Below are 23021 nucleotides of genomic sequence, written 5' to 3'. Positions count from 1 at the left end.
TATTAGAAAGCTGTGTTTGTGCATAATTGAGCACAACTAATGTTTATTTGCTATAGCTGTGTCCTGCTGTTACACCTTTCAGCTAATAAGTAGCTGATCAGTAAGATCAGGTGCAGGCAACCTAACTTGATAAAGTTGTGCTTCAGCTTTCTTTAGGCTGAGATATTCTAATTGCTTTAAGCAAGTGTACAAGACAGCTTCTTGTGTAGTGACAGAAAGGAACTAAGCGAAGCAGAAGATGATCCAGCAGTGAAAGCAACATGTAAAGGATACTAAGAGGGTGTTTGCATCTCGGGCACTTCACAACCCCTGCCCTGTTAATATTGGCTACAGTCTCTGATGCCAGATGCTATTAAGGACAATAATCTCCACAAATAAACTTGTCAGTATCTTTCATAATTACACATGTGCCCAATTGCAAAGCATCCTCATGGATTGTCATTGACACTATCAGAACAACTGTGTGATTGCTTCCAGTGATAAAACAGATTTAAAGCCTCTGTTCCACATAGGGCCCCTGCAAATTTTCCAAGTTATGGGGCTAGGGTGTTTGCTTCTAAGAGAGGAACTGTTGAAAGTCTTTAGGAAGGTGAGAAATTCTGTTATCGCTTTGAAAAAAATTTTTTATATTTAGAGTGTTTGTGCCATTGAAAATTAAAACTAAGCAAATACAATCGATGTATTTCTTAAATGTGAAGTCTTCAAGGACAAAGAGTACAGTGTACAATTTTCCATCAGCAAAGGTCAAGTAGCAAGAGGGGCATTATGTATCTTACTGGGTTTAATATGAAACTGTTTTTTCAGGCAGCTGTGCAAATAACCATGTTTTAATCAATACATCTATTCTGTGGCTTAAAAATAAGCTCCCCTGTGGAGATATTGGAACACTAGTGAAATTGCGATGTCAGCAAGAGCTCCGCAGAGAATGGACTTTTTTTATTATTTAAGAGTGTAGAACAGCGTGTCATCCTTCAATCTGAATTGCCGCCTCTAACAAAAGATTTTCTCACAGCCATACTGTGTTTCCTCAGTAATTGCCACGGGAGCAGCAATTCCAGAATTAAACAGAGCATTGAGCAGAGGGCTTGCAGAGAGAAGTCTTGGCACTTAGAGTGCAGCCACCTTGATACACAATCAGAAAGCAAAATCAAACTATTGAATGGCTTAATAGAAACACGGTCTTTTTTTGGTTATGCATAGTCCAAGAATATGCTTGCTGTCTTCTCTTCCTCCCCCTCTAGACCCTGGAGCAGATACACAGGGAACTTTTCTATCTGCTCTTTATACCTTCAGAGCAATTACTCAAATGTCAATGTAATTTTCCTATAGAGAACATAAGTGCAGCTGCATACCAACTCCATATAGGCAGCATTTAAACTATCATTTGGTCCATTTAAAGACATTTGAAATATTCTTTTAAACATCTGGTTCACTGAATAAAAAAGGTAAGATCATTCCTAGCCCTGTTTTCCAGAGCTTTGTGCAAATAGATATAAATATCTCTAGTGATGAGGCTTCTGACTTCTTCCTTTGAGATAATAGACCTCCCCATTAAGGAATTTTGGTCCAACATTGAGCTTGAATTAGTTATTCCTCCTCTTGTCCCATCCCAAATAGTTTTTCTCCCCCTTTTCAGTTGCTTAGATTGTAGTACCTGCTCTAGCTGAATCCACCATACTATATCAATTGGTCCTCAGCTGCCATTAGCAAGTGGGCACGTTGACAGAAAAACTGTAGAACCAGTTCTTTTCTAGGGAGTCCCCAGGTGGCTTCGATCTCTGCTTGCAAGAGAAGTGCTAACGGTACAGGGAGCCTGCCTTAGGCAGTGCTGTAACGCCTTGGTCCGAGCACTGTTTTGGCACAAGTCAGGTATCTCATGGGGTTCTTAGGGGAAGCTAAGTCTCCTTCTGAAAAGGAATCCCTGGTAGTGGAATGCACAATAAATGCTGGGGTGTTATTTTTGTTTTTTAAGATTTGCATGCTAACAGATAGCCACATATCACTATGTTACAGGGGCATCGTTTGCCTGTTTCTCCACAGTTAGCCTAAGGCTAAATATTGAAAGAAATTTTTTCAGTCCTTGCCATAAATTTATTTTCAGACGCATAAGGCCTTCTGGCACTTATCATTTTGGCGACTGATAGTTAACTTATTTCCAGCTAATTGAGCACTTTTGATGTTGAGTTCATGATTCAGTCTACTTCCTTTACAAATTTAATTTGCTGTCCCTGGGAGTAGATTAGATGTGCATTTTATAAAGACAGGTACAGAGATAAAATTGATGTCATGATCTGTTAAATGTCATGATAAAGGCACATTATCTCTTAGCTAATTAAATCTTAAGCAGCTTGTGAAGATTTTATGCCTTCTCCTTTGTTGTTGGCTGTCAGGATTCCTTTTATATCTCATCTGTTGAACACTGTTCTGTTCAGGTATATTCCTTTATCATGTTACCTCATACACTTCATATTTCATCATAGCTGCTTGAATTGAGCTCATGGTGTATGAATTTCATCAGACTGCTAATGTTCCTAAGACTGCTCAGTAGATTTGACTGGGCAACACTTCAGTAACATAAATGATGTTAATGCTACTTCAGCGTGTGACTTCAAAACGAGTTACTGTTGTAGCTGATCTGCATCCCACCAAATGCCTGAAAAAATCTTGTGTGTAATCTCTCTGGTGGTATCAGAAAAGAGAAGACTTGAGAAGCATCTGCATAAACCATTAAAATATCATAGCTGTTAATAGACAACAGGGCAGGTTTTGTCAGCTTCTGTACAGTAGCTTCTCATTGCACATTTTCATACACCTATAACAAAATAAAAACAAACTATGCAGCAGACAGTGGTTGAAGTACTAAAAGGGATGCTCTATAATAGACATTGCAGTGAACAGAAGTCTTGCATTCCAGGTTGAGATGTGATTCAGTTTTTTTCCCTTTCAGTGTGCAGAAACTGAGTGAGTTCCTGTCAAGTGAAGAAATTGGAGAAGAGCATGATAAATCTTCAGAGCTAAGAAGTGCAGATAATCACAGCAAATACCAGGCAGTGGTGAGTAATGCTGTTTAATTGCAGGTGAAGTGGCTGGAGTAATTTGTACCCAGAATAAATTTTTTTTGCCTTTCCATTTCCTACTGATTATTTTTTGCAATTGCAAAAACTCTGTTTAATACCCTGAACTGTATAGGTTGTAACATGGTTGCTTGTGTTTAGCACATTTTGCTGGTACTGCCACCAATTACGGCTTATTTCTGTCTTTGCACAGCCACTCAAAGTTGTTAACCGCAAGAGGCCTGCCAGGGAGGACTGGAACAATTACAGCTCTCATATGAGAAGACCCATTAACATCACAGAAGCAGATGATTTTTGTGTAAAGGTGATATGAAGGTCACTCTAATAACACTTACTATAGCCCACTAATAGTCACTTTTGTATTCTGATGGCAGTTTCAAATTCAAGAACCAGCATTTGATGTGAACCATCAGACATTTGTGCTCATGTCAGAGATTAACCTCAATCTTTCTTTTCTATGTCTCCCATTTTAAGAATTGACTACTGATCTCTGTCTTGTGATTAGCTGTGTATGTTCCTCTAGATTTCGCTCAGCAATTTTCTGTGTGAAGTGTTCCAAGTCCTGTTCTCATCACAAAAACTTCCAACTTGGAACATAGAATAGCCCAGGTTGGAAGGAACCTTGAAGTCCAACCATTTCTGTGTGCCAGACACTTTCTTCCACTTCTAATGCCTGTACAGAAAAATGGTATGAAGAAAATTGAAAAGAATTTGGTTTAGGTATTCCTAAAATAATCTTGTCATGGGTCTTCCCTTCCTCATTTGGAATTCCTAGTAGCCTTTCAAGATGAAGTTAAAAACTAACCCCCAAAGACCTAACTTCTTGAAGAAACAATTAAAATTACCTATGCCATTTTGATGACTGCTGCTCTTGATTTGCAGTAAAAATGACCAGAAGTAATAAAAATCCTGATGGTTGTTATAGTGATGGTACCGTTTATGTAGAAAGTCTGCTATTACATTTGCATTTCTGTCACAAGAGAATGAATAATTCAGTTTCATGAGACTTAAGTAGGACAACTGGTAGTGCTTTCAGGTTTTTTGAGAGGCTGTCATCTGACATGCTGCTTTGGTACAGGATCCTTCTTAAAGAGACTTCCAGGAAAATTAGAGGAATATTTGGGAGAGGATTTGGGGGGGGCGGTGTTGGATCAAAAGACAGACTGGAGTGACAACAAAGGAGTTTGTCACAAAGGAGAGGCCAGAGCTGTAACCTCTGTAAGGATGGCATTTATAAGGTGTTGTATAGAAAGCCAGGACAGCCATAATCTTGGGCTCCATCTGCTGACATCCTCACCGGACGAACCTGGGTCAGGGAACTTCTGCACTCACTAAGGACTGTCTGTCTGCAGCTCACTGCCCGTGAAGGGGCGTTTTTTTGAGAGGGGATCCTCTGGCTGCCTTTGGTAATCTAAAGGGAGGAATACTGCACTTTATTTTGCCCATTTTTTCAGGTTATTTCCCAAGATAAGAGTATCACTTTTTTCTCCAGGGTAGGATAAAAGTGTCCCATTTCACTCTTCTCAGATCAAATAATGTTGTACCTTGCATTGCTGAAAGGTTTTGAAGGCTTCAGTGACTCTGAAAAAGTGAGAGAAGAGGGTCCTGTATAAATACAAGCCTTTTAAAATTGTCTCCTGTTTCCTATTTTTCACAGTATCTGTGGAAATCTCCTCCATTTAAAGTCCTGAACAGGCTTTGTTTCTTGTTTTCAGTCGTTTCCAGTGAAAAGACTTCTGTATCTAGCAAAGCCTAGGTTATCTGAGAACCATATCAGAAATACAAAGGGAGATACTATAATAGGCAGCAACATCTAATTTCTGCAGGAAGTTCTGCAAATATTGGAATTTGGACTGTGTAATTGCTGTATATGCTTCAGTGTGTCTAGAGTGACATTCAGTGCTCTGCAGAGAGCAAACTGTGACTCTCTACATAATTTAATCATGTCGTAATCATTTCACTTACTTCATGTGCATACCTTACAAATAACAAAGCAAAAGAAACCCTAAACAGCAGCTGCTTTTTCCTCAGGATTTTATGTAATATTCTAATTGTTGTGCTTGTTTGAGTTCAGAGATTCTTGCACATCAGAATACAAGCCTTTACAAAATCAGTCATTGAAGATTTGTTTCCTGCATTGACCAAAGGCTAACTCTGTTCCTATGCTCAGTGTAATGAAAACAGAAGAAGTGTCTCTGTCGAAAAAAGAAGTCAGCTCTAAACCTTGTTTTCTATTTCTTTTTTCTCTCCGTCTTGGCATAGATCACAAACGGATTTTTCACTTGGACACCTGAAGGTCCTCCAGCGTTGTCCAACATTGATATCCGAATTCCTCAAGGTACAAAATGGTATCAGATATACAGAATAAAATGTTTTTCCATGAGTATTTGGTAAATCAGAAGCTTATATGTGTACCTTCCTGTCTCACAGGTCAGCTAACAATGATTGTAGGACAGGTTGGCTGCGGTAAGTCATCTCTCTTGCTAGCCATACTTGGTGAGATGCAGAAGATCTCTGGGAACATATTCTGGAGCAGGTAGTGCTATTTAAAAATTCAAGCTTGAGTGGAGTAGTAATGCAGAAAAAAGCCAAAATCTATCCTGGGAACCGGTTTGTGGAGTCAGGGATTTTGTAGGTGTACAGTCAAGACAAAAACCTTATCCTGAGTGGTAGGGGAGCACATCAGAAAAAAGCCCCAGCTGGGGCCAAACAAGCTCTCTATTCCATTAATAGGAATAGATAACCATACCTGGGCATTCTGCACTCCAGCAACATAACCTGAGTGAAATCATAACTAATTTGGAATCAGAATTAATTAGCTTGAAGTGTTGTGCTGCTACAGAATGGCATTTGTGCTTTCAGGCCTGAGCTCGTGTCTTTGAATGGAACTATGAAGAGGTACTGGCTTACTAGCAGTAGTCCCTGGCTGTGCTTTTAGATGTGTGCTCCATCCCAGCACTGGTCTAGTGCCTGAGAAATTGGAGAGGTTTTTATAAGTGGCAGTGACCTCAGGGTACTCCCCCAGAGCACCCTGCATGATTTGACAAGAGGGAGATAGACATGTCCTTCCCTCCTTTCCCGAGGGGACAGGGCAGCTGCGCTCTGACAGCCAGTTATAGATTACACTCGTGTCTAACTTTTGTACTGGCCATGAAGGGGGGAAAAAAATTCAACCGAGCTCCAGCAGCTGTACTGTTAAGACTTGGTCTTCTGACCCTCAAACAAGTGTCAGATGGTACCATGTATTGCAGCTCCTGTATGTGGTTTCTGGTGAATTGCTGCCATTTCTAGTACACTGTCCGATCAATGTGTGTGAACATTTTTAGCCTGTTTATTTTACAGTACTAGACTTCCTAACCATACAGACTACACTTTGGCTTTTGGGATACAATTATTTGTAGGTAAAGCTTGACAAATTGCAGAAGAACCTGGAGAAACAATTCATTTTATTTCAAGCTGATTGGGAATGAAGGAAAAACAGTGCAGGTGTAAGTCAAATCCACGCACTATGATGGACAGAGGGCCATTGTTACCCAGTGGGTTCTGTACTGATTTTTGAAACAATTTACACAAATTCCTTGAGTGTTTGTAGAGAGATTCTATTTGTATCCAGCCTTCATGCGTAAGCCAGTCACACTACTCATGAGTTGCACATTCTTTAATAGTAATAGTACAAGGAAGGAAGGTTCCCTGTTTTATAGGTGGGGAAGATGAAACATGGGAAGGTGACCCTTTCAGCTGGTGAGAGAGACAAGAACAGAAGCAAAGTTCTAGAATGCGGTGGTCTACCCATTAAAACATACTTCCCTAAGCAGAAAATCAGAGTATGGTAAGGAACCATACAGAATCCCTGCAGCCTTATTAGGTGAACTAATTTCACTTCAGTAAGGCTGTAATTTTTTTACAGATGATATAACGTGATTAAGGAGTGTAATGTGAATGTCTGATGCTAAACTAAAACAGATGACATGATGGTTCTGATCAGACTGTGGTTTTAAATAGCACTTGTTTAGAAGTATGTGCTTCACAACACTGTAAAGGTCAGAACTGGTTTTCATGTCTTCTATATGTGCCAAAGTATCACAAGGTAAAGTTCAGTTGTTATCACATTTGCTTTGCTATCTGTCAGATATGTATAAAGGGGCTTGTGGCTGAAACAATCTTAGCAGTGTAAGTGCTGGCTGCACTGGGACTGATTATGTTTTGTCTCATCTTTCAGAGCTGCTACCACGTGCACTCTATTCAGAATGATAGATGCAGTCAGTGCAGGCTGCACACCTGTGTTGTAAAGCTATCAGATGAAAGTTCCCTTAATTTGATAAGAAAATACTAATGCCTGACCCAGGTACATGCAACATTATCCCACTTTCAAGGAGAGTAGTGTTATCAAGTAATCACCAGAGCTTGTAGCCTTAGCTCAGGCAATAAGATGTGTCACCAAAATCAGTAAGATCCTTGTTACAGCTCTTTCTTTGGGATGAGACAAATGTTTGGCTTCAGTCATTCATGTTACAGAATAGTCCTGAATTATTTATTTCCAAATTTCCTTCCCCTTCCCTTCCTCCAAGGTCACAGCCATGAAGATGAAGGATACATCCTGCTGACATGTCACTCAGTGCTCAGGAAATCTGGATTCTATTCCTGGCCCTTCCCTTGGTCTAATGGATAACCTTGCAGAAGTCATTTCCCCCCTCTGTGCCTCCATGCTCTATTGATAAAACAGGGTTAACTACATATCATCTTTATTTGCTTCCTATAAAAATTACTTGCTTCAAAATCTCAAAAGTTTTTTTTTATAAATAAATGTAATTTATTCCTGGGCTAGGCATTGGCAAATCAGAAGTGAGTCCTGGCTCATTTGTGATTTTATTTTGTTGTTTGTATTACAGTGCGTGCCTGGAAGATCCACCTCAGATTACTGCCCCTTGCCCAGAGCAGGCTGAGAGCATCTTGGCATAAATATTTTATAATATGTTTTGAGATTAACAAAAATACAGAAATCATTATTTACATTATGAACAGATGGTAAATAATATTGATTTGACTGGTTATTGAGTAAATAATTACAGTATGTGCCATGCTAACTTCTTCTAGGCAGTATCTCACTTTAAGTAGTACCAAGTCAAGTCCAGGGAGTAAATAATATCAGAAAATTGACCTAAATGAGAAATAGTTTGCTCAAACAAAATTCTGTCATTTGTTTCTAAACAGGACATGTATACTCCTGTGTTAATCTAGAGTCTTTATAATGTGAAGGAAGTGCTAGATTTTTTAAGGTTGTTAACAGTAGGATTTTCTTCTACTTGATGTGGAGTTACTGTTTTTACCAAATGCCAATATTTTTAAAGTTATTTGGATACCTAAAAAGTACATTGATTTTTATAAATATGTGTTTAGTGGAGTTTTCAGAAACATCCAGGTACTTAATTTTATTTTATTTAAATTGGGAATGGAGATCTGAAAGCTGGAAAATCTCAGTAGGCACATATTTGCATCTTTACATATCCATATGCTTTGAAAAATTAGATCTAGACCTCATTATCAAACATACATTACTTTGATATTTCAACACCGGTAGGAGATAAGTGCATCCTTAATTGCCAGGAGCATGCAGAAAAAAGGGAAAAGGAGGGATAAAACAAAGTCAAACTGGGGAAAAAGTGGGTTGAAAAGGCTGAACTAAAACTCCAGTTGGAGAATTAATTTTTTCCAGCTACAGAACAGAAACACAGATCAGGGAACTGATCTACCAGTACTTGCATATGAAAATTGTGGCACCCGTGGCTGTATAGCAAAATAACATGGTTAACAGAGGAGGTGGGGACATTGCTGTGCGCTGCTGCACCTCCTGTTACTCTCTGGGAATCGTTCGTCCCTGTGAGCACAGCGCTTTGCCCTGGTGTCTGAGCAGAAACTGGAGCAAAGTTGCAGACCTGCAGTGAGCCCAGGTAAACTCTCCTAGCCTTGAGGGTCCCGGGCTGGTCTTTGCTTCTTGAGCTACGTTGATAGGTTATGTCAGCTGCACAGTTTTCTGCGGGTCTCGCAGGTTGGTGTTGGGAAAGAGCACAGTGGAGAGGGAGTTGCTGTCATGCACAACTACTACGTGTTGCAAGTTATCAGGCCTGGCCTTCTTCGGGGGGGTCCATGAAGCAGGAATCGATCTTGTATTGTGCATGGAAGGGCTGTAAAAGATGTTCCCTATTTCAGTCCCTTGATAGTTTCTGTAAAGAATGCGTTGCTACTTAATGATATGCAACAGGTTCATGGGTTTTTGGAGGAGGTGCCACTGAGTTCACACAGTCGCTAAAGACCAGTGGAGGGTGAGGTAACTGCGGAAAAGCTTTGTTCAGTACACTGACCTTTGGCATAAAGATACTGGCACTCTTAAATTCTACAGTAAATTGAATTTAAATGTGGTCATTGCTTACTATGCATAAACATTTTGGAAGTGTCTTAAATCAACCTTTTAAACTGCAGGTATAGTTTTCTTTCCTGGATATTTGTAAGCAAATGGTGTTAGCATAAAGTTACTGAGACTGTTCTCTTTAAAGCATGAAAAACTTTGTTCCTCCTTGATTTTGTCTGTACCACCTGACACACAGATTTTTTTTTTTTAATTCTTTTCAATGGAACTGAATTTAGCATCAGTAATAAGTATGGCCAGTCATCCTATCAAAACAACTCTGTCTGAACATCTCGGTACACATTCAGAAACAGCAAAAATGAAACCTATCTGTCCCTCAGACCTGCCCACACTTACTTATACAGGCACATCCCCCCAAGGATAGGGCTGATACAGAGTGCAGCAGGTTGCAAGTCAACTGAAGGTGGGATTTGGGGTTCCATCTAACTCATTATATGCTGCAAAGGTGCGGTTACTGCCATGGACAAATACAGAATCACAAATTACCAGTTTGTTTTCCCTGAAAATGTCCTTTTTTTAATGGAACTGCATTCTTGTCACACTAGGACTTCTCAGTTCTGTTAGAACCTCCAGGACAGAGTGGAGGTGATTTTATTTATTGAGTCAAAATAAATGTTTATAAGGAAGAAAAAAAAAAAAAACCCACACTGCAAAAAAAACCCCAAAACTGTCACCAAATTTTTTTTGACTGTGAAAATCAAGTCAGTTTGTGTAGAAGGAACAGATGCTGCGCTGCAGCTCTGTGATAAATACTGTTTGCAGTCTGTGCACTAAGTGGAATTTAATAATTTTTCTTTCTGGGGCAGATTGCCTGTGCTTACTTAAGTAAACACTCTTTGCTTTCTGTTTGTGATGCAGCTGTACTTCTGACAGTGAGACGGGCGAAGATGTCAGGTATGATATTGTATGTGATTATTGGTCTTTCTACTAAATCGATTGCAATAGAAGGAACCAAAGGTTTCCAAAATCTATGCTTAAGATTTTCAGAGTCAGAATTCTGAAAATCAGTGAAACTTTCACTGTGTTAATTAACTTAGGATACAATTTTTGAAACCACCTATGTGACTTAGAAAAATAAGAGCTGGATTTCCTTTATGAAAACATTGTCATTTGGCAATTTTGAAAATCATATCCTAACTTTGAAAATCTTTGAAAATCCTTCTCTTAAAGTCTGAACCAGATTATTCTTTGATGCTACACTTTAAAGCGATACTACTTTTAAAGGTTTCACTTACTAAAGCAAATTCTCCCCATTATCCTTCTGTTAATTTTTTTTTTATGCCCTGTCATAAATTTACTTTCTCACCTAGCATTCTTCAGGCACACACAAACTGAGAAGCGTGGGGAGTAGCAGATTAGTCCATCTGTTAGCAAGGGATCCTTGCATGGAAATTATTTTTACCTGATTAACATGGCTCAACTTGGATTTGGGGAATATCTACCAAATCAACTGAGAGCAAAGCTTTCTGATGTGGTTGTCATTTTAGTGAGGTGCACAAACCTCTAGAATGGTAAATCTCGTAGAAGTGACAATCCTATCTCTGCTGAAGTCAGTGAAAACTTTGTTACTGAAATTGGCAGAAGAAAAATGTCATATCATGTCCCTTTTCCTGACTTACGCTAAACTGTGTCTTCTACTGACCAGAATATTTTCTTGGTTCTGTGATGCACCAGCTGTTCTACTGCCTTTTTAGATTTAACAGCCTCTCCTCTCTCATTTACCTTATTTCTCAGACTTGTTACCTGGTTGTCAGACTGAGTCCTGCAAAACTACTGCTCCTATCTGTGTGTAGTGTAAAAGGGAGTTTCATGTATCTAACAACTAAGACTCATCATAAAGGATAATTGTAAATCTCACAGCTCTTTCTGTATAAGAGAGACTGCAATTTCTGGGCCAAGTTAAAGTGAAACCATTGAACCCATCAAGATAAAAGAGAAATATGATCAGAATTAGACATTCACATGTTTGAAACTGTTATGGGGATGGACAGCAAACAGTAAGATAACATGCACAACAGTATGGCAAGCATATTCACATAGTACAGAATTTTAGTATACTTCAGAGTTTTGTTTCTGTTATGCAGTCATTTTGCTGTGTTTTTAATTATAGCGTAGTGATAGTACTTTAAATTATTATTTGCATAATCTAAAATAATTGATTTTTAAAAAAAAACAAAAACAAAAACAAAAACCTTGTGTTTGTTTTCTGCAGCCCAGAGAAAGAATCTCCTGTTGACATGGAATTCAGGTACAACACTTTAAAAATTAATGGGAACCTCCAGAGGTCCCTTCCAACCTCAGCCACTCTGTGACTCAGGGAACATTCTTCAGAGGCGCCAGCACTTAATGAGTTGTTCCTCCTTGGAAGGCAAATGGGTTGTCTCTGTATGCAGCTACTGCAAGATTTAGAAGCAAAAACAAGCAAGTGAGCCTTGCAGTTTAATAAGAGCAAAAAAGTACGTTCCTGAATACTCGAGACTGGCAGCATCAGAATGATGTATCATCAGGCTGAAAATAATTGAAGAATATTGTTTTGTTCATGCAATAATAGGACAGGACAGTACACATTTCTCTCATATCTGGAGAACATTTGATTTTGAGTTGACTAATAATAGAAATTAATGAATTGTGCAAAATAATCCAGGTAAAATTGTAGTCAGCTATCCAAAATGCACAGGAAAGGCTTTGCATTGTATTATTTCCTCTACCCTTATACTAACAACTCCATTGCATTTTAAGTGCATCTTTTTTCTTTTAAAAATCTCCAACATTTCAGACAGGGTAGGTTTGTTAGGGCACTGAGATTCGTATATGCATGCACCTTAACTAGTCTTGTTTTCAGTCGTCTTAGGTGTGTACTGAGCCTACTGGAGTTAACAAAATGAAATGTGAAGGTAGAGTTAGATATTAATAACTAGAAACAAACGATTTAAACAATGTTGTTTCTGATACTAAGTTAACGAACAGGCTGATCTTATATTAGCCAAAGTGCATAGTCTCCAGGGAGCTCAGGGAAGGTTTTCCCTATTTATTGTAAGGTTGGATTTTGCTGTCTGCTGCTTTGTGTTAATTAAGAGGCTATAGTTTGTCTATCTTGTGTTATCAGAGGAAAAAAAAATTACAGTCCATTGATGAAAATGCATGTTTGTTTATTCAGTCTGGGAGTAGGAGGCAATTACTTCCACCTGCAGAATAAATTCCTAGTAAGTCTTTGTCTGCTAAACCATTTGTTTGCATTCAGTCAAGTGTGAAACCTTAGGTAGGTTCAAGGCTGGCTTTCAGAGAAAGCGTTGCACACTCCGCTTCAGAATATTTTGTTCTCTGAATTTTTGGCCACAAGTTCCTCACAATGTCAGTAAAAGTTTTGTTTGATTGCCTCTCTACTTTAAGAAGCACTGTGGACATGCAATAGATTTCTCATGTGATCAAGTACTTGCAAGCTCTTTGCTTATGTCAAAATATGATCTGCCTTGATATGTCATCCTAGTGCCAATTTGCAATTAAGATTAATTTAGAGGGGTTTACTAAATTCTAAGTCCATGATGAATTTTGGCAAGTTCACTGCTTGTTCCCAAATTCCTTGCAGTAATTAATTCTCGCTGATGGTCTAAAAGCAGAATGCAAGCAAATGTGAATGATGTTCTCAGCATGGGGTGCATCTTACTGACAGTGCCCCTATCTTCACTGAACAAAAGAACACTTTTTACAAAAGTTGTTAAAACATTTTCCTCAAAACTTTGCTACTATTTTTCAAAAAATAAATTAGAAATAACTTTTCAGTCACACTGAGAATGAAGAGAAGCAAAGGCACAGTTTCAAGTGATGAAAAGGAGGGGAAGGGAATACATGTTCATCCTGGAATGCTCAGAGCAATTTTTTTCTTAAACATTGGGATGAAAATTTCATACTAATTGCAAAAATACTTTCCTCCTGAGGCAGAGCTGAATGCTCTTTGAATTAGATTTTGGGACTGCGGGCTGGGCTGACTAAGGGACTTTTTTCTGTCTCTTTTTTTTGTTTTTCCTGTTTCATTTTCTAGTAAAGAGAGTTCATAAAACATAATTAAATTCTAATGAACCGTCAGACGTTTGAACTTGGAAGCATGTTAGCAGGGTAGTATAACCGTGTGTTCTGTCAGGTCATCAAAGAAAATTGGATCCTATAACGACTCCTTAGCAAGCTTGGTGAAAGCCTGAAAAAATGAGCAAGGCAAACAACCTTAACTCCTAATAAAAAAAGATAAAGCGCCTGGTGTCTTTTGGAAGCTCCTGGTTTGAATTGCATTTGGGTCCAACTAGAGAGAGGCTGCTGTAATGGCTGTCTAACCGACAAAGGCTACGTTTGGGTGAGAGGTCCTGTCTTTTGATTGGATTAGCTGACATGGCTGGAAAGAAAACTGATATGCTTTTAGGTGCATGATCCCTCTTTGGGCCCTTTTCTGGAGAAACAGTGATACGCCAATGAGTTTTCCAACAGTATCAGTTGCTCTAATAAAAAACGTTGCCTTTCTCCCAGCTCTGCCGTACTGAGGTCCTTAGTGCACAACAGCCAACAAAAGCACTACTACTTCACTAGTAGGCGGATACTTTTATTTTCAAATAGTAATACTAATAATCCCTGTGAAAGAAAATACGTGTAGTGAGATCCTGTTGACCATACCTGATGAGTTGTCCCTTCTGGTGGTACGTTATGGGTGCAATTCCACAGGGGGAAATTTAGCAAATGTTTTTTGTCTGTGTTCTCTTTTCTTGTCTTTATAGATATAGAAGGATTTTACCCATGGCTACCTGTTTGCTTTATGACTCAAGTTCTGTTCTTAGAATGGGGAAAATAAATGTGTTGGAGGTCGGGGAAATTGCCTTTGTGTATGTGTGGAGGCTTTGGGGTTTTTTTAAACACCTTAAAAATATCTTTTTAGAACATCTTTCCTGAAACGTGTTGCCTAACTAGTGATCTGCTATACTTTTTTTTTTATTAGTCTACCCAAACAAACCTGGGATTCAGTCTGATAATTTTCTTCCTGCCATCCGTGCTGCTCAAGAGGCAGCTTTACTGAGCTAGCCTCTCCAAAACCCACCTCACAGCAGAAAAAGAGGGAACAATCTGAAATTCAGTTAGGTGAACAATTTCAGTATTCTGTTGGAAATTTAACATCTTAAGTATTTCCTTGATGGGAGAGCTATTGATTGTCCTAAGGAAAAGAAATGAAAGACAGCATTTTTGAAGACTTATTACCAGTTTCTTCCTTTACAAGAAAATGGTTTCCAAAAATGCCTACTGCACTGGTAAGCTGGGAACTCTCTTGTGTTTTTGTTTTGGTGGTTTTTTTCCCTCCCCAGGAAAAGAGGCTCAGTAGCATATGCATCACAGAAGCCTTGGTTGCTCAATGCCACAGTGGAAGAGAATATCACATTTGAAAGCCCTTTTAACAAACAGAGGTAATGGGTTCCAGCACTGTTGCATGCATTGGTCCCCTTTTCCCTAAATAGGAAACGAAGTTGCACAGGTCTCAGCTCACACGCGAGTCCCCATTTCCCTCTGGCAACAAATGTACTGCACCTGCCTGGAGGTGACAAAACACCCCGAGTTCTGTGCAGTCCCCCTTTGACCCTGTTTTTCCTGAAGGACACAAGAAGAGAGACTTCAGTCTCTGTGAACTTAAGTGTAAAAGTGTTTTCATTTCCAAGGACCATCTTTTTTTAGCATGCAGTATTCTCTTCTTACACCTAATTGACAAGTTTAACTGTCTTAGTAGGACATCAGCTCTTTGGGAGTGGGAATTTTGTTTATTACAGTTTCAGTGTTTGGTACATTGTGAAGGATTGATGGGCTGCCTTTTTATTCAGTATAAATGCCCACTAAACATTCTGAAATATTTAAAAGTTAATTGCTGGTATTCCATCTCCTCCCTCTGCCTTAGAAGAAGTAGTTGGCTATATATTCACATCCTACACACTTTTTTTTTTTCTGTCGTCCTTGGATATTGAAACAAGAAACAAAGGCCCTGGGCATGGAAAAAAGTTAAATGCTAAGCAATAACAATATACCATGGAAGAAGTTGTGCTTGTTTGGCCTGATTTTAACTATTAAATATTTTTAATTGGGAAGCTGACCTAAGATGCTTTTTCTTAGCTGAAATATTTACTTGCCTGTGATTGAAAGAGATCCCATTAGAACAATTAGTGGCTAACAAATATGTTTTCCGCTGTGTGATTTTTCCAGCTGGTTAATTTTTGTTCCTCTGTAGGTAGGAAATGTGCTTCTTTAGCAGCATCTGTGTGGATTCTGTGTTACCTTTTTTGTTTCCGCAGGTACAAAGCAGTAATTGATGCTTGTTCCCTCCAGCCTGATATTGACATTCTCCCTCACGGAGACCAAACCCAGATTGGAGAGAGGGTCAGTAAACAGCTACAGGCTTCTATTTTTGTTTTAAATATATAGAGGGGGGTTTATTCTTTTGTTGTGTTCTTAAAATCTTACTGGTTATTTGGCAACAAAGGTAATCTTTTAGTTAAGTGTACGTTTGGGTCATTAGTCTGAAAGCTTGTTGCTCAGTAAACATGGAAACACTGTCATTTATGTGAGATGCAATGATTTAAATGTGCTGCTATCAGAATGTTTGACTAATTCTGTGGCAGCTATCTCGGATATCCTGACTTCACAGTGCATTTTTTTTTTGGTTTCTTTCAGAGTAACATAAAAATAAATAATTCAAAGATTTTTAGACCCCGTTCATTTGAAAAAGAGCAGGTGTTTCTTCAATGGCAAACTAAGCTTTAGGGAAGATTAGGGAGTGACAAGAGAGGAAACAGAAATCACAAATTTGTAAACAGTTTACTGTGGCATATAATGGCACTGTCACAGACAAAAAAAAAAAAACACCACACACACGGCAACCAAAACCCTAACCAACCAACAAACAAAAAAACCCACAAAAACAAACAAACAAAAACCCCAAAACACAACAAACCACCCACACAAGGATACACTTAAGGATACATTTCCATGCCTAATCCCCATACTGGCTACAATGTTAATTTTAAATGGATTAGTTCCTAACCCAATTCATTGTGTAGCCCAACAGACGTGGTTTGACAGGAGGAGGGAAGTGGAGGGGACAGAGAAGGTGGGGTAGCGTTTTTTGGCAGCAATACTGGCTTATGAGAGCTTAAGGTGTTTGTGAAACCGCAGGTGGATCATAGGAAGGATAAGTAACTTAGGGTATGGGGGTAGGAGGGGAGTAAGGGCCGAAGACAACTACAATAACCACCAGATAATGTTCCAGCTCTGCGTGGTCTGACCTCCTGGCTAGCAATTACTGATTACAGCACATAATGGAGCTGATAGAGTATGACAGCGTATAATTATAAAATAAATAAAAAACAGGACACAGCCAGACTCATAAGGCTGACTTTTGAGTAGAAGTCTAGTTTAGACTGCCTGCAGAATATCTGTGCCGCCTACAGCACTACATCACCACAAACCGTTAAACGTTTCCCCTCCCGCTGGTATGTATGGAGCACAGCTCCAGACAGAGGGCTCTGGCTGTTCTAACAATTTGGGTACTGTGTTCCCAGCTGAATTTCAGGCCCACGCTTTTGAAAAATTTCTCTGGGTCTCTTTGTCCAGAAAGTCTTCTGTGGATAATCCAATCAGAATATGAATATTCAGTTAATGTTTTTGGAACTGTCTGATTGTTTTTCTCCCACCTATCTCCAGGGTATTAATCTGTCTGGAGGGCAGCGCCAACGTATCAGTGTGGCAAGAGCGCTTTACCAGCAGACAAATGTTGTGTTCCTGGTGAGTAAGTACCGTTATGCCTATGCTCCGAACAGAAGCACAAGATGTGAGCGTTTGGAGCGTTTCATGAGTAACGCACACCGAACATGGTGCTGCGCTGAGCTAAGCCAAATGTACACTGTTTGGTTTATATCCATTCTTAGCTAGCCTGCAGGTAAGAAGCATTTTGTAAATGCTGCAGACAGATGTGTATTAGGATACAAATTGAAATGCTGATGCTTCCCCTCTCAGTCTATTGAAATTTCTTTTTGACCCTTGTGTTTATCTTTGGTACTTAGAAATTTAACAGTTGCAGCTGTACTCATGTACTTACAGTCCCCAGAAGCGCAGCATTGCATACAGGGTGCACAAACGCGGGGCTCAGAACAATGTTTAGGTCTGCACCAGACCAGAAGAGTGCAGCAGTAAAGCTGACAGCATACATTCTTGCTCAGTCAGCACAGATGCACACTCATTTTTGAGAATTCTGTGTGACAGTCAGAAGTTACTGTGTTTCAAAATTGCCTTTTAAGTGTTCTATGTTATGATGCTCTGATTTATTAGAATTTCAGTGGTTGTATCTATCTTACTGTTGATTTCAGATATTTTTGGTTTTGTTAGATATATGAAAGTGAGAATACTAAAGCGTCTAATGCAGTCACAACACAAATTGTTGCAAAAATGAAGGGAATAAAAGTTCAAGATTTTCTGAAGCACTCACTTCTTTGCCTGTGCCTCTCCCTAACTAACTGTTGACAATGATGTCACTCAGAAAGCAGTGTTAATTCAAGTTCAACTCTATCAGCAAACATCTGGAGAAAAGAAAACAAAATTTGATTTTTAAGAAATCCTGGGTTTTGTGTAATATAATAGTATGAAACAATAATACTAAGTAAATCCTACAGCCAGTGTCACTGGTGTAAGCAGACATTTATGAATTTATGAATCCATATAAATACGACTAGGTAAACAAGTCCCCCAAAAGATGCTACAAATTAGCTTATGCCTAAATTAATTGGACAGAATTCATTGGTTCAGTAAGATAATCTAGGTTGTAAATCAAGCATCTGAGCAGAGTCATCAAAATTATCAATATTTCTCTTTTTGTGATTCTTTAACAGAGTTTTGATTTATGGATTAAAAAAAAAAAAATCCAGAAGGCAGTTATGTAGAAGGGAAATAAGAAGGTGGTCTTTGTCACTGTCCCCGCAGCAGTTATGTAACGCATGCCATCGACATACGTTGCTGCGTTGTCTTGAGTCTGCCAGGAACAAAGTGCTGCAGTTAGGTAGGTGGTGGAACAGCTGTGGAGCGGAGCGGTTCCCAGAGAGCCTCAGGAGATCATAGCAGTCACACAGCTGACCTTACCGTGTGTCCGAGTACTCACTGCGAAAAGACAGTTCAAGGTTTGTTGTTGTGTAATTTAAGAAAACCATTCCTCAGAACAATTTTGATCTTCTGATGGCCTCTTTTGATTGTCTGTATTGATCTAGTTGGTTTTACCGGTATTAAAATCTGTCAGTTTCCTTAAATTCTGTAAGTGCTGGCTCCAAAAGCTGACCTCTTTTCCTCATGACAGGACGATCCATTTTCTGCACTGGATATCCACCTAAGTGACCATCTCATGCAAGAAGGGATCCTGAAAATGCTGCAGGAGGACAAGCGGACCATAGTGCTAGTAACTCACAAGCTGCAGTACTTACCCCATGCTGACTGGGTAAGAAAGCTCTTCCCATTTTTTCTGAGGTGGCAAGAATGTGGCACAAATATGTTCTGCTGTGATCAAAGCTTTCGCTTCAGCTTTCCACCAAGTGGTAGTTTAGTGAAAAGGGACATAATAAAAATCTTCTGAAAATTAGCCAGTGAGTTTGGGGTGCCATAATTTTGGGATTACAATCTTAGAACACCTAAATAGGTTGGATTTTCGTAGAGCTGGTGCTTAATACTCTCATGAAACCAGGCTGCATTTAAAATATGTTGGGTATTCAAAACCATTACTTATATAGGAAAATTTTGCTCATTTTTTTCATCTCGAAACAGTGAAACATTTGAGTAACGTATTTGCCTCTGCTGGGATGTTACTAGGAATTCGTCTGTGCTGTCACAGAAAAAGGTGTGTTTATGGGTATTGGGGTGCATGGAAATGTAAGAAAAAACTCAGTATTTCCTTGTGGTTAGTACTAGTACATAAGATATCAGGAACATCTTTACCCTTTGTATGCTGACAAAATTTTACGAAATGCGTAGTATTCAATTGTTTTGTTAGGTTTCTTTGTTGTATCTTGTAGTTTACAGGAAAAAAAGTGGAGGTATGCTTTCTATAACAGTTTGCAAGTGCAAATGTCAAAGATGAAGCAAATGAAGTTGGATAAGGAAGTTTGGGGTTTGGTGGTTTGTTTGGTTTGGTTTAGTTCATTGATTCACACTGGCCTTGCACCTAGTTCTCCTACAGTTACCCAGCTGGAAGATCACAGGTCGTCTTGCTCACAATGACTGATGACTGCCGTTATGTCTCCTAGCAGGACTTCTCTCTCGTTTGCAGCTTGCACAGACTATAGCAGCAGTTTCTCCGTGTCAGTCGTATTTCAACTGCTTTCTGTTCTTTATGTTGGCTTGCTATAAAGTCACAGATAGACATTAATCTTGTTCTGAGCATGTTTTTGGTGGGCAGCATTTATCCTTTATGGTGTCTGCTGTGACCTTGTCCCTCAGTTGTACACCTTTAAGAATTTCTACTGTTCTCAACACAGTTCTGGTTTTCTGACTAGTGTCCCTCAGGATACAGGCATTTTCTGCCTTCTTCCCCTCCTTATGAGGTCCATCTTAGCTGCTTCTTTTTCAATTGTTATATATTTGCATTTTTTAAAATATGCACAGCTATGGCCTCGTATCAGTATAATCTTTTTCATTTTCTTTATGAATATCAGACCTGTTTCTAGGTGCTCATGTTTTATGAGATAGCCTATGAGAATTAGTTTATTTTTATTATCTTCTAATTGGGTTTCAGTAATGTTTTATGAAATATACTGTTCCAAACAGCCTGTAGGACAGGAAGGATTTGTATTAATAAAGTTTATAATTTAAAAATATTTATTAAGAAATAGTTCAGGTTCTTTTCTCCTAAGCAGAGGTCTCATTAAGCCTTAACAAGCCTTACCCAATGGAGTGCAGCAGGGATACTTATTTTATTAAGGAATTTTAAATAAAAATATAATTTGAAGTATATGTGATGGTGGTCCTAAATTTTTGTAGCAAAACACTCAGAAGAATTCAAGGTCCGGCCCAATTACAGGTTTCCTGAATAAATTGACCACAAAGTTCCTTGTTTGCTTTGTTTTTTTCCATTCTTCTGGTATAAATTCTTAGCAATAAGTGGAATAGATTATATCGCCACCCCCTGCACATGGAAATTTCTGAGTTGCCAGGGAGAGAGAAAAATAAATACCGCATTAACTATTTTCTAATGTTGTCACGTGGGTTTACAATCCTCACGCCTCATTTTCCAATTATTCTTGTCAGATCTAAAGTGAAGGTAGTTACACTGTGTATATAATGTGCTTACACTGATATAAACCTGGAAACCACACCCTTCAGACTTTGTCTTGCATATATAATTTTTTTTTCAAACTGTGTCCACTATTTATGCTTTTAAAAGCTTTAGGGATTCAAATTCCCTAGCTTTTCCTTATCAAATCCATGATATCAAACAGACGGTGGAGCCAGCATGCTCACATCTAATTGCCTGAATGAGGGCAAAGCATGCTGCGCACAGTGTGTTGCTAAAAGCCTTTTCCTTTTAGGAGGTAAGAGAACTCTCAAATCTTATCTTGCTAATGACTTGTATTTAGGAAGAGTAATGTACTCTCCCATCTGCTGATGGGGACTCCGTTGTTCTTACCTAAAAGCAGCCTTCCTTTTTGAAGGCGTGAAGTGCAGGAAGGTTCTGGTTTTTGCAGCATCTTGAGTAAAGGGGATAGAGTCAAGATATAACTTCACTGTCTTTTTAGAAGACAGATTTGTTTGCAGAAATACTCTTTATGAAAAGAAAAAATTCTCTCCAGGCACACCAACATAGCTTTAAAATAGACAGAGGTACATGGCTATTCATCTCACCACTTGTGTTTCTAACTTTTTAGATAATTGCGATGAAAGATGGTAACATCCAGAGAGAAGGAACACTCAAGGACATTCAGAAATCAGAGACTGAGCTCTTTGAACACTGGAAGACGTTAATGAATCGACAAGACCAAGAGCTGGAGAAGGTTTTTGATGGGCAGGGCAATCGACATGTGCAAAAAATGTGACTCTTTTTTTCTTAGGTGGAAAGCATTAGCAAGGATTGACATGCTGTGTGTGATTTCTAACGTAGTATGAATGTAGCATTACTATTACCATTATTATTTATCTATTCAGAGGAATTCCTTCATCTGGACATCTCATACTTCCTTGATACTATTGCCTCTGATTCATTCTTGATAGGAAGCCGTATCAAAATATTCTTGTCTAAGGAATATGAAATTGGGCTGTTTTAGGAAAAGCATTAGTAATGTTCAATACTGACAACTGCTTCTATAAATATGCCTGAATTTACTCATTGCATTGGGTAGAAGTTTTTCAGATGTGCTTATATCAAGCTCTCTAAATCATTAACACATTTTTATCTTCAGTACTTTAGCACAGGAAGAATGAGATACTAATCTTAGTTCTTATTAATTCAGGGATATCTGTCCAAGCAAAGATTCCAGGAGGGCTGGGATTGACAACCTGAAATTAATATCAGATACCTAATTTGTGTCCTTTGGTTTTACACAGAGATAGCAAATCCATCACTTATAACTTCCTGCTGTAAGATTCTCACTTTTATTTTTCACTGATGGTCTGATTGGAAACAAATTTTGTCACAGCTAATAATTTTTTTATTAATTCTCTGATTGGAAACACATGAACTGTCTGGTTTTTTAGGAGACTATTATTGAGAGAAAAACTGTTTTGGAAAGAACAAATCTCCGGAGGACTATGTACTCCCGTGAAGCTCTGCTGAAAGATGATGAAGAGGATGAAGGTAAAAGGGCACTCTTTGAGCCCAGTACCATGACATTACTGTTTCAGAGTTAAATTATATTAGAATGAATTAACATAACTCAAACTGGCAAGAAAATAATCCTTTTTCAGGTGGGTCATGATTTGTAAGAGTGCTATTTCTGTTGATGTTGCCTCTGGATTACAGTGATTTCAAGTATTCAGAAGTCATAGCTTCCTCCAACTTTTGAGGGTTTTTTCTTATACTTGAGCATGATTTGATAATGAAAGAGGAATAATATTGAATAATTTACTGAGTGAGCTTCAAACCTGTCAATACTAAGCACATTTGTTTCAGGTTTTACATTGGAGAAAATTGCAATTCATTTTTATCAAGCCAGTACTTTTAAATTGTAAAGACATGGCTGAAGACATTGATCACCAAGTGCTAAGGTTTTCTGCATCTTTAGGATGCATTACTGCTAACTTTAGCAGGTTAATAAGTGTGTGACTGAGCAGGTAATTTCACCTTAAAGCCACTCTTTATCCTGTATGAATAAGACCTGTTTTGTAGCTGCCACTTGCCAGTCCCTATGAAAGGTGTGCAGAAGTAAGTCAGTGAGGCTGTACTTTTTTCTTGCACATTGCAGAAGAGGTAACAGAAAGTGATGATGAAGACAACCTGTCTTCAGTGCTGCATCAGAGAGCAAAAATGCCCTGGAGAG

At 38.7% G+C, this 23021-nt stretch overlaps 1 protein-coding gene across 1 annotated transcript in view; it reads left to right on the top strand.

The window, feature by feature from the left end:
* ABCC8 (ATP-binding cassette, sub-family C (CFTR/MRP), member 8) overlaps positions 1 to 23021 on the top strand; it is a 79901-nt gene that overhangs the window by 36407 nt on the left and 20473 nt on the right. Inside the window, 13 exon segments of the mRNA XM_009706332.1 lie at positions 2948 to 3053; positions 3268 to 3378; positions 5337 to 5412; positions 5505 to 5610; positions 10357 to 10392; positions 11711 to 11746; positions 14838 to 14936; positions 15810 to 15894; positions 17218 to 17298; positions 18857 to 18994; positions 21414 to 21539; positions 22240 to 22339; positions 22947 to 23021. The exon segment at positions 22947 to 23021 is cut by the window's right edge and continues 20 nt beyond it. Of these exon segments, the coding sequence (XP_009704634.1) occupies positions 2948 to 3053; positions 3268 to 3378; positions 5337 to 5412; positions 5505 to 5610; positions 10357 to 10392; positions 11711 to 11746; positions 14838 to 14936; positions 15810 to 15894; positions 17218 to 17298; positions 18857 to 18994; positions 21414 to 21539; positions 22240 to 22339; positions 22947 to 23021 (1175 nt within the window).

Source organism: Cariama cristata, unplaced genomic scaffold, assembly GCF_000690535.1.
Source record: "Cariama cristata isolate BGI_N322 unplaced genomic scaffold, ASM69053v1 scaffold14130, whole genome shotgun sequence".
NCBI lineage: Eukaryota > Metazoa > Chordata > Aves > Cariamiformes > Cariamidae > Cariama > Cariama cristata.
This window is presented reverse-complemented; position numbering and strand designations above follow the sequence as displayed.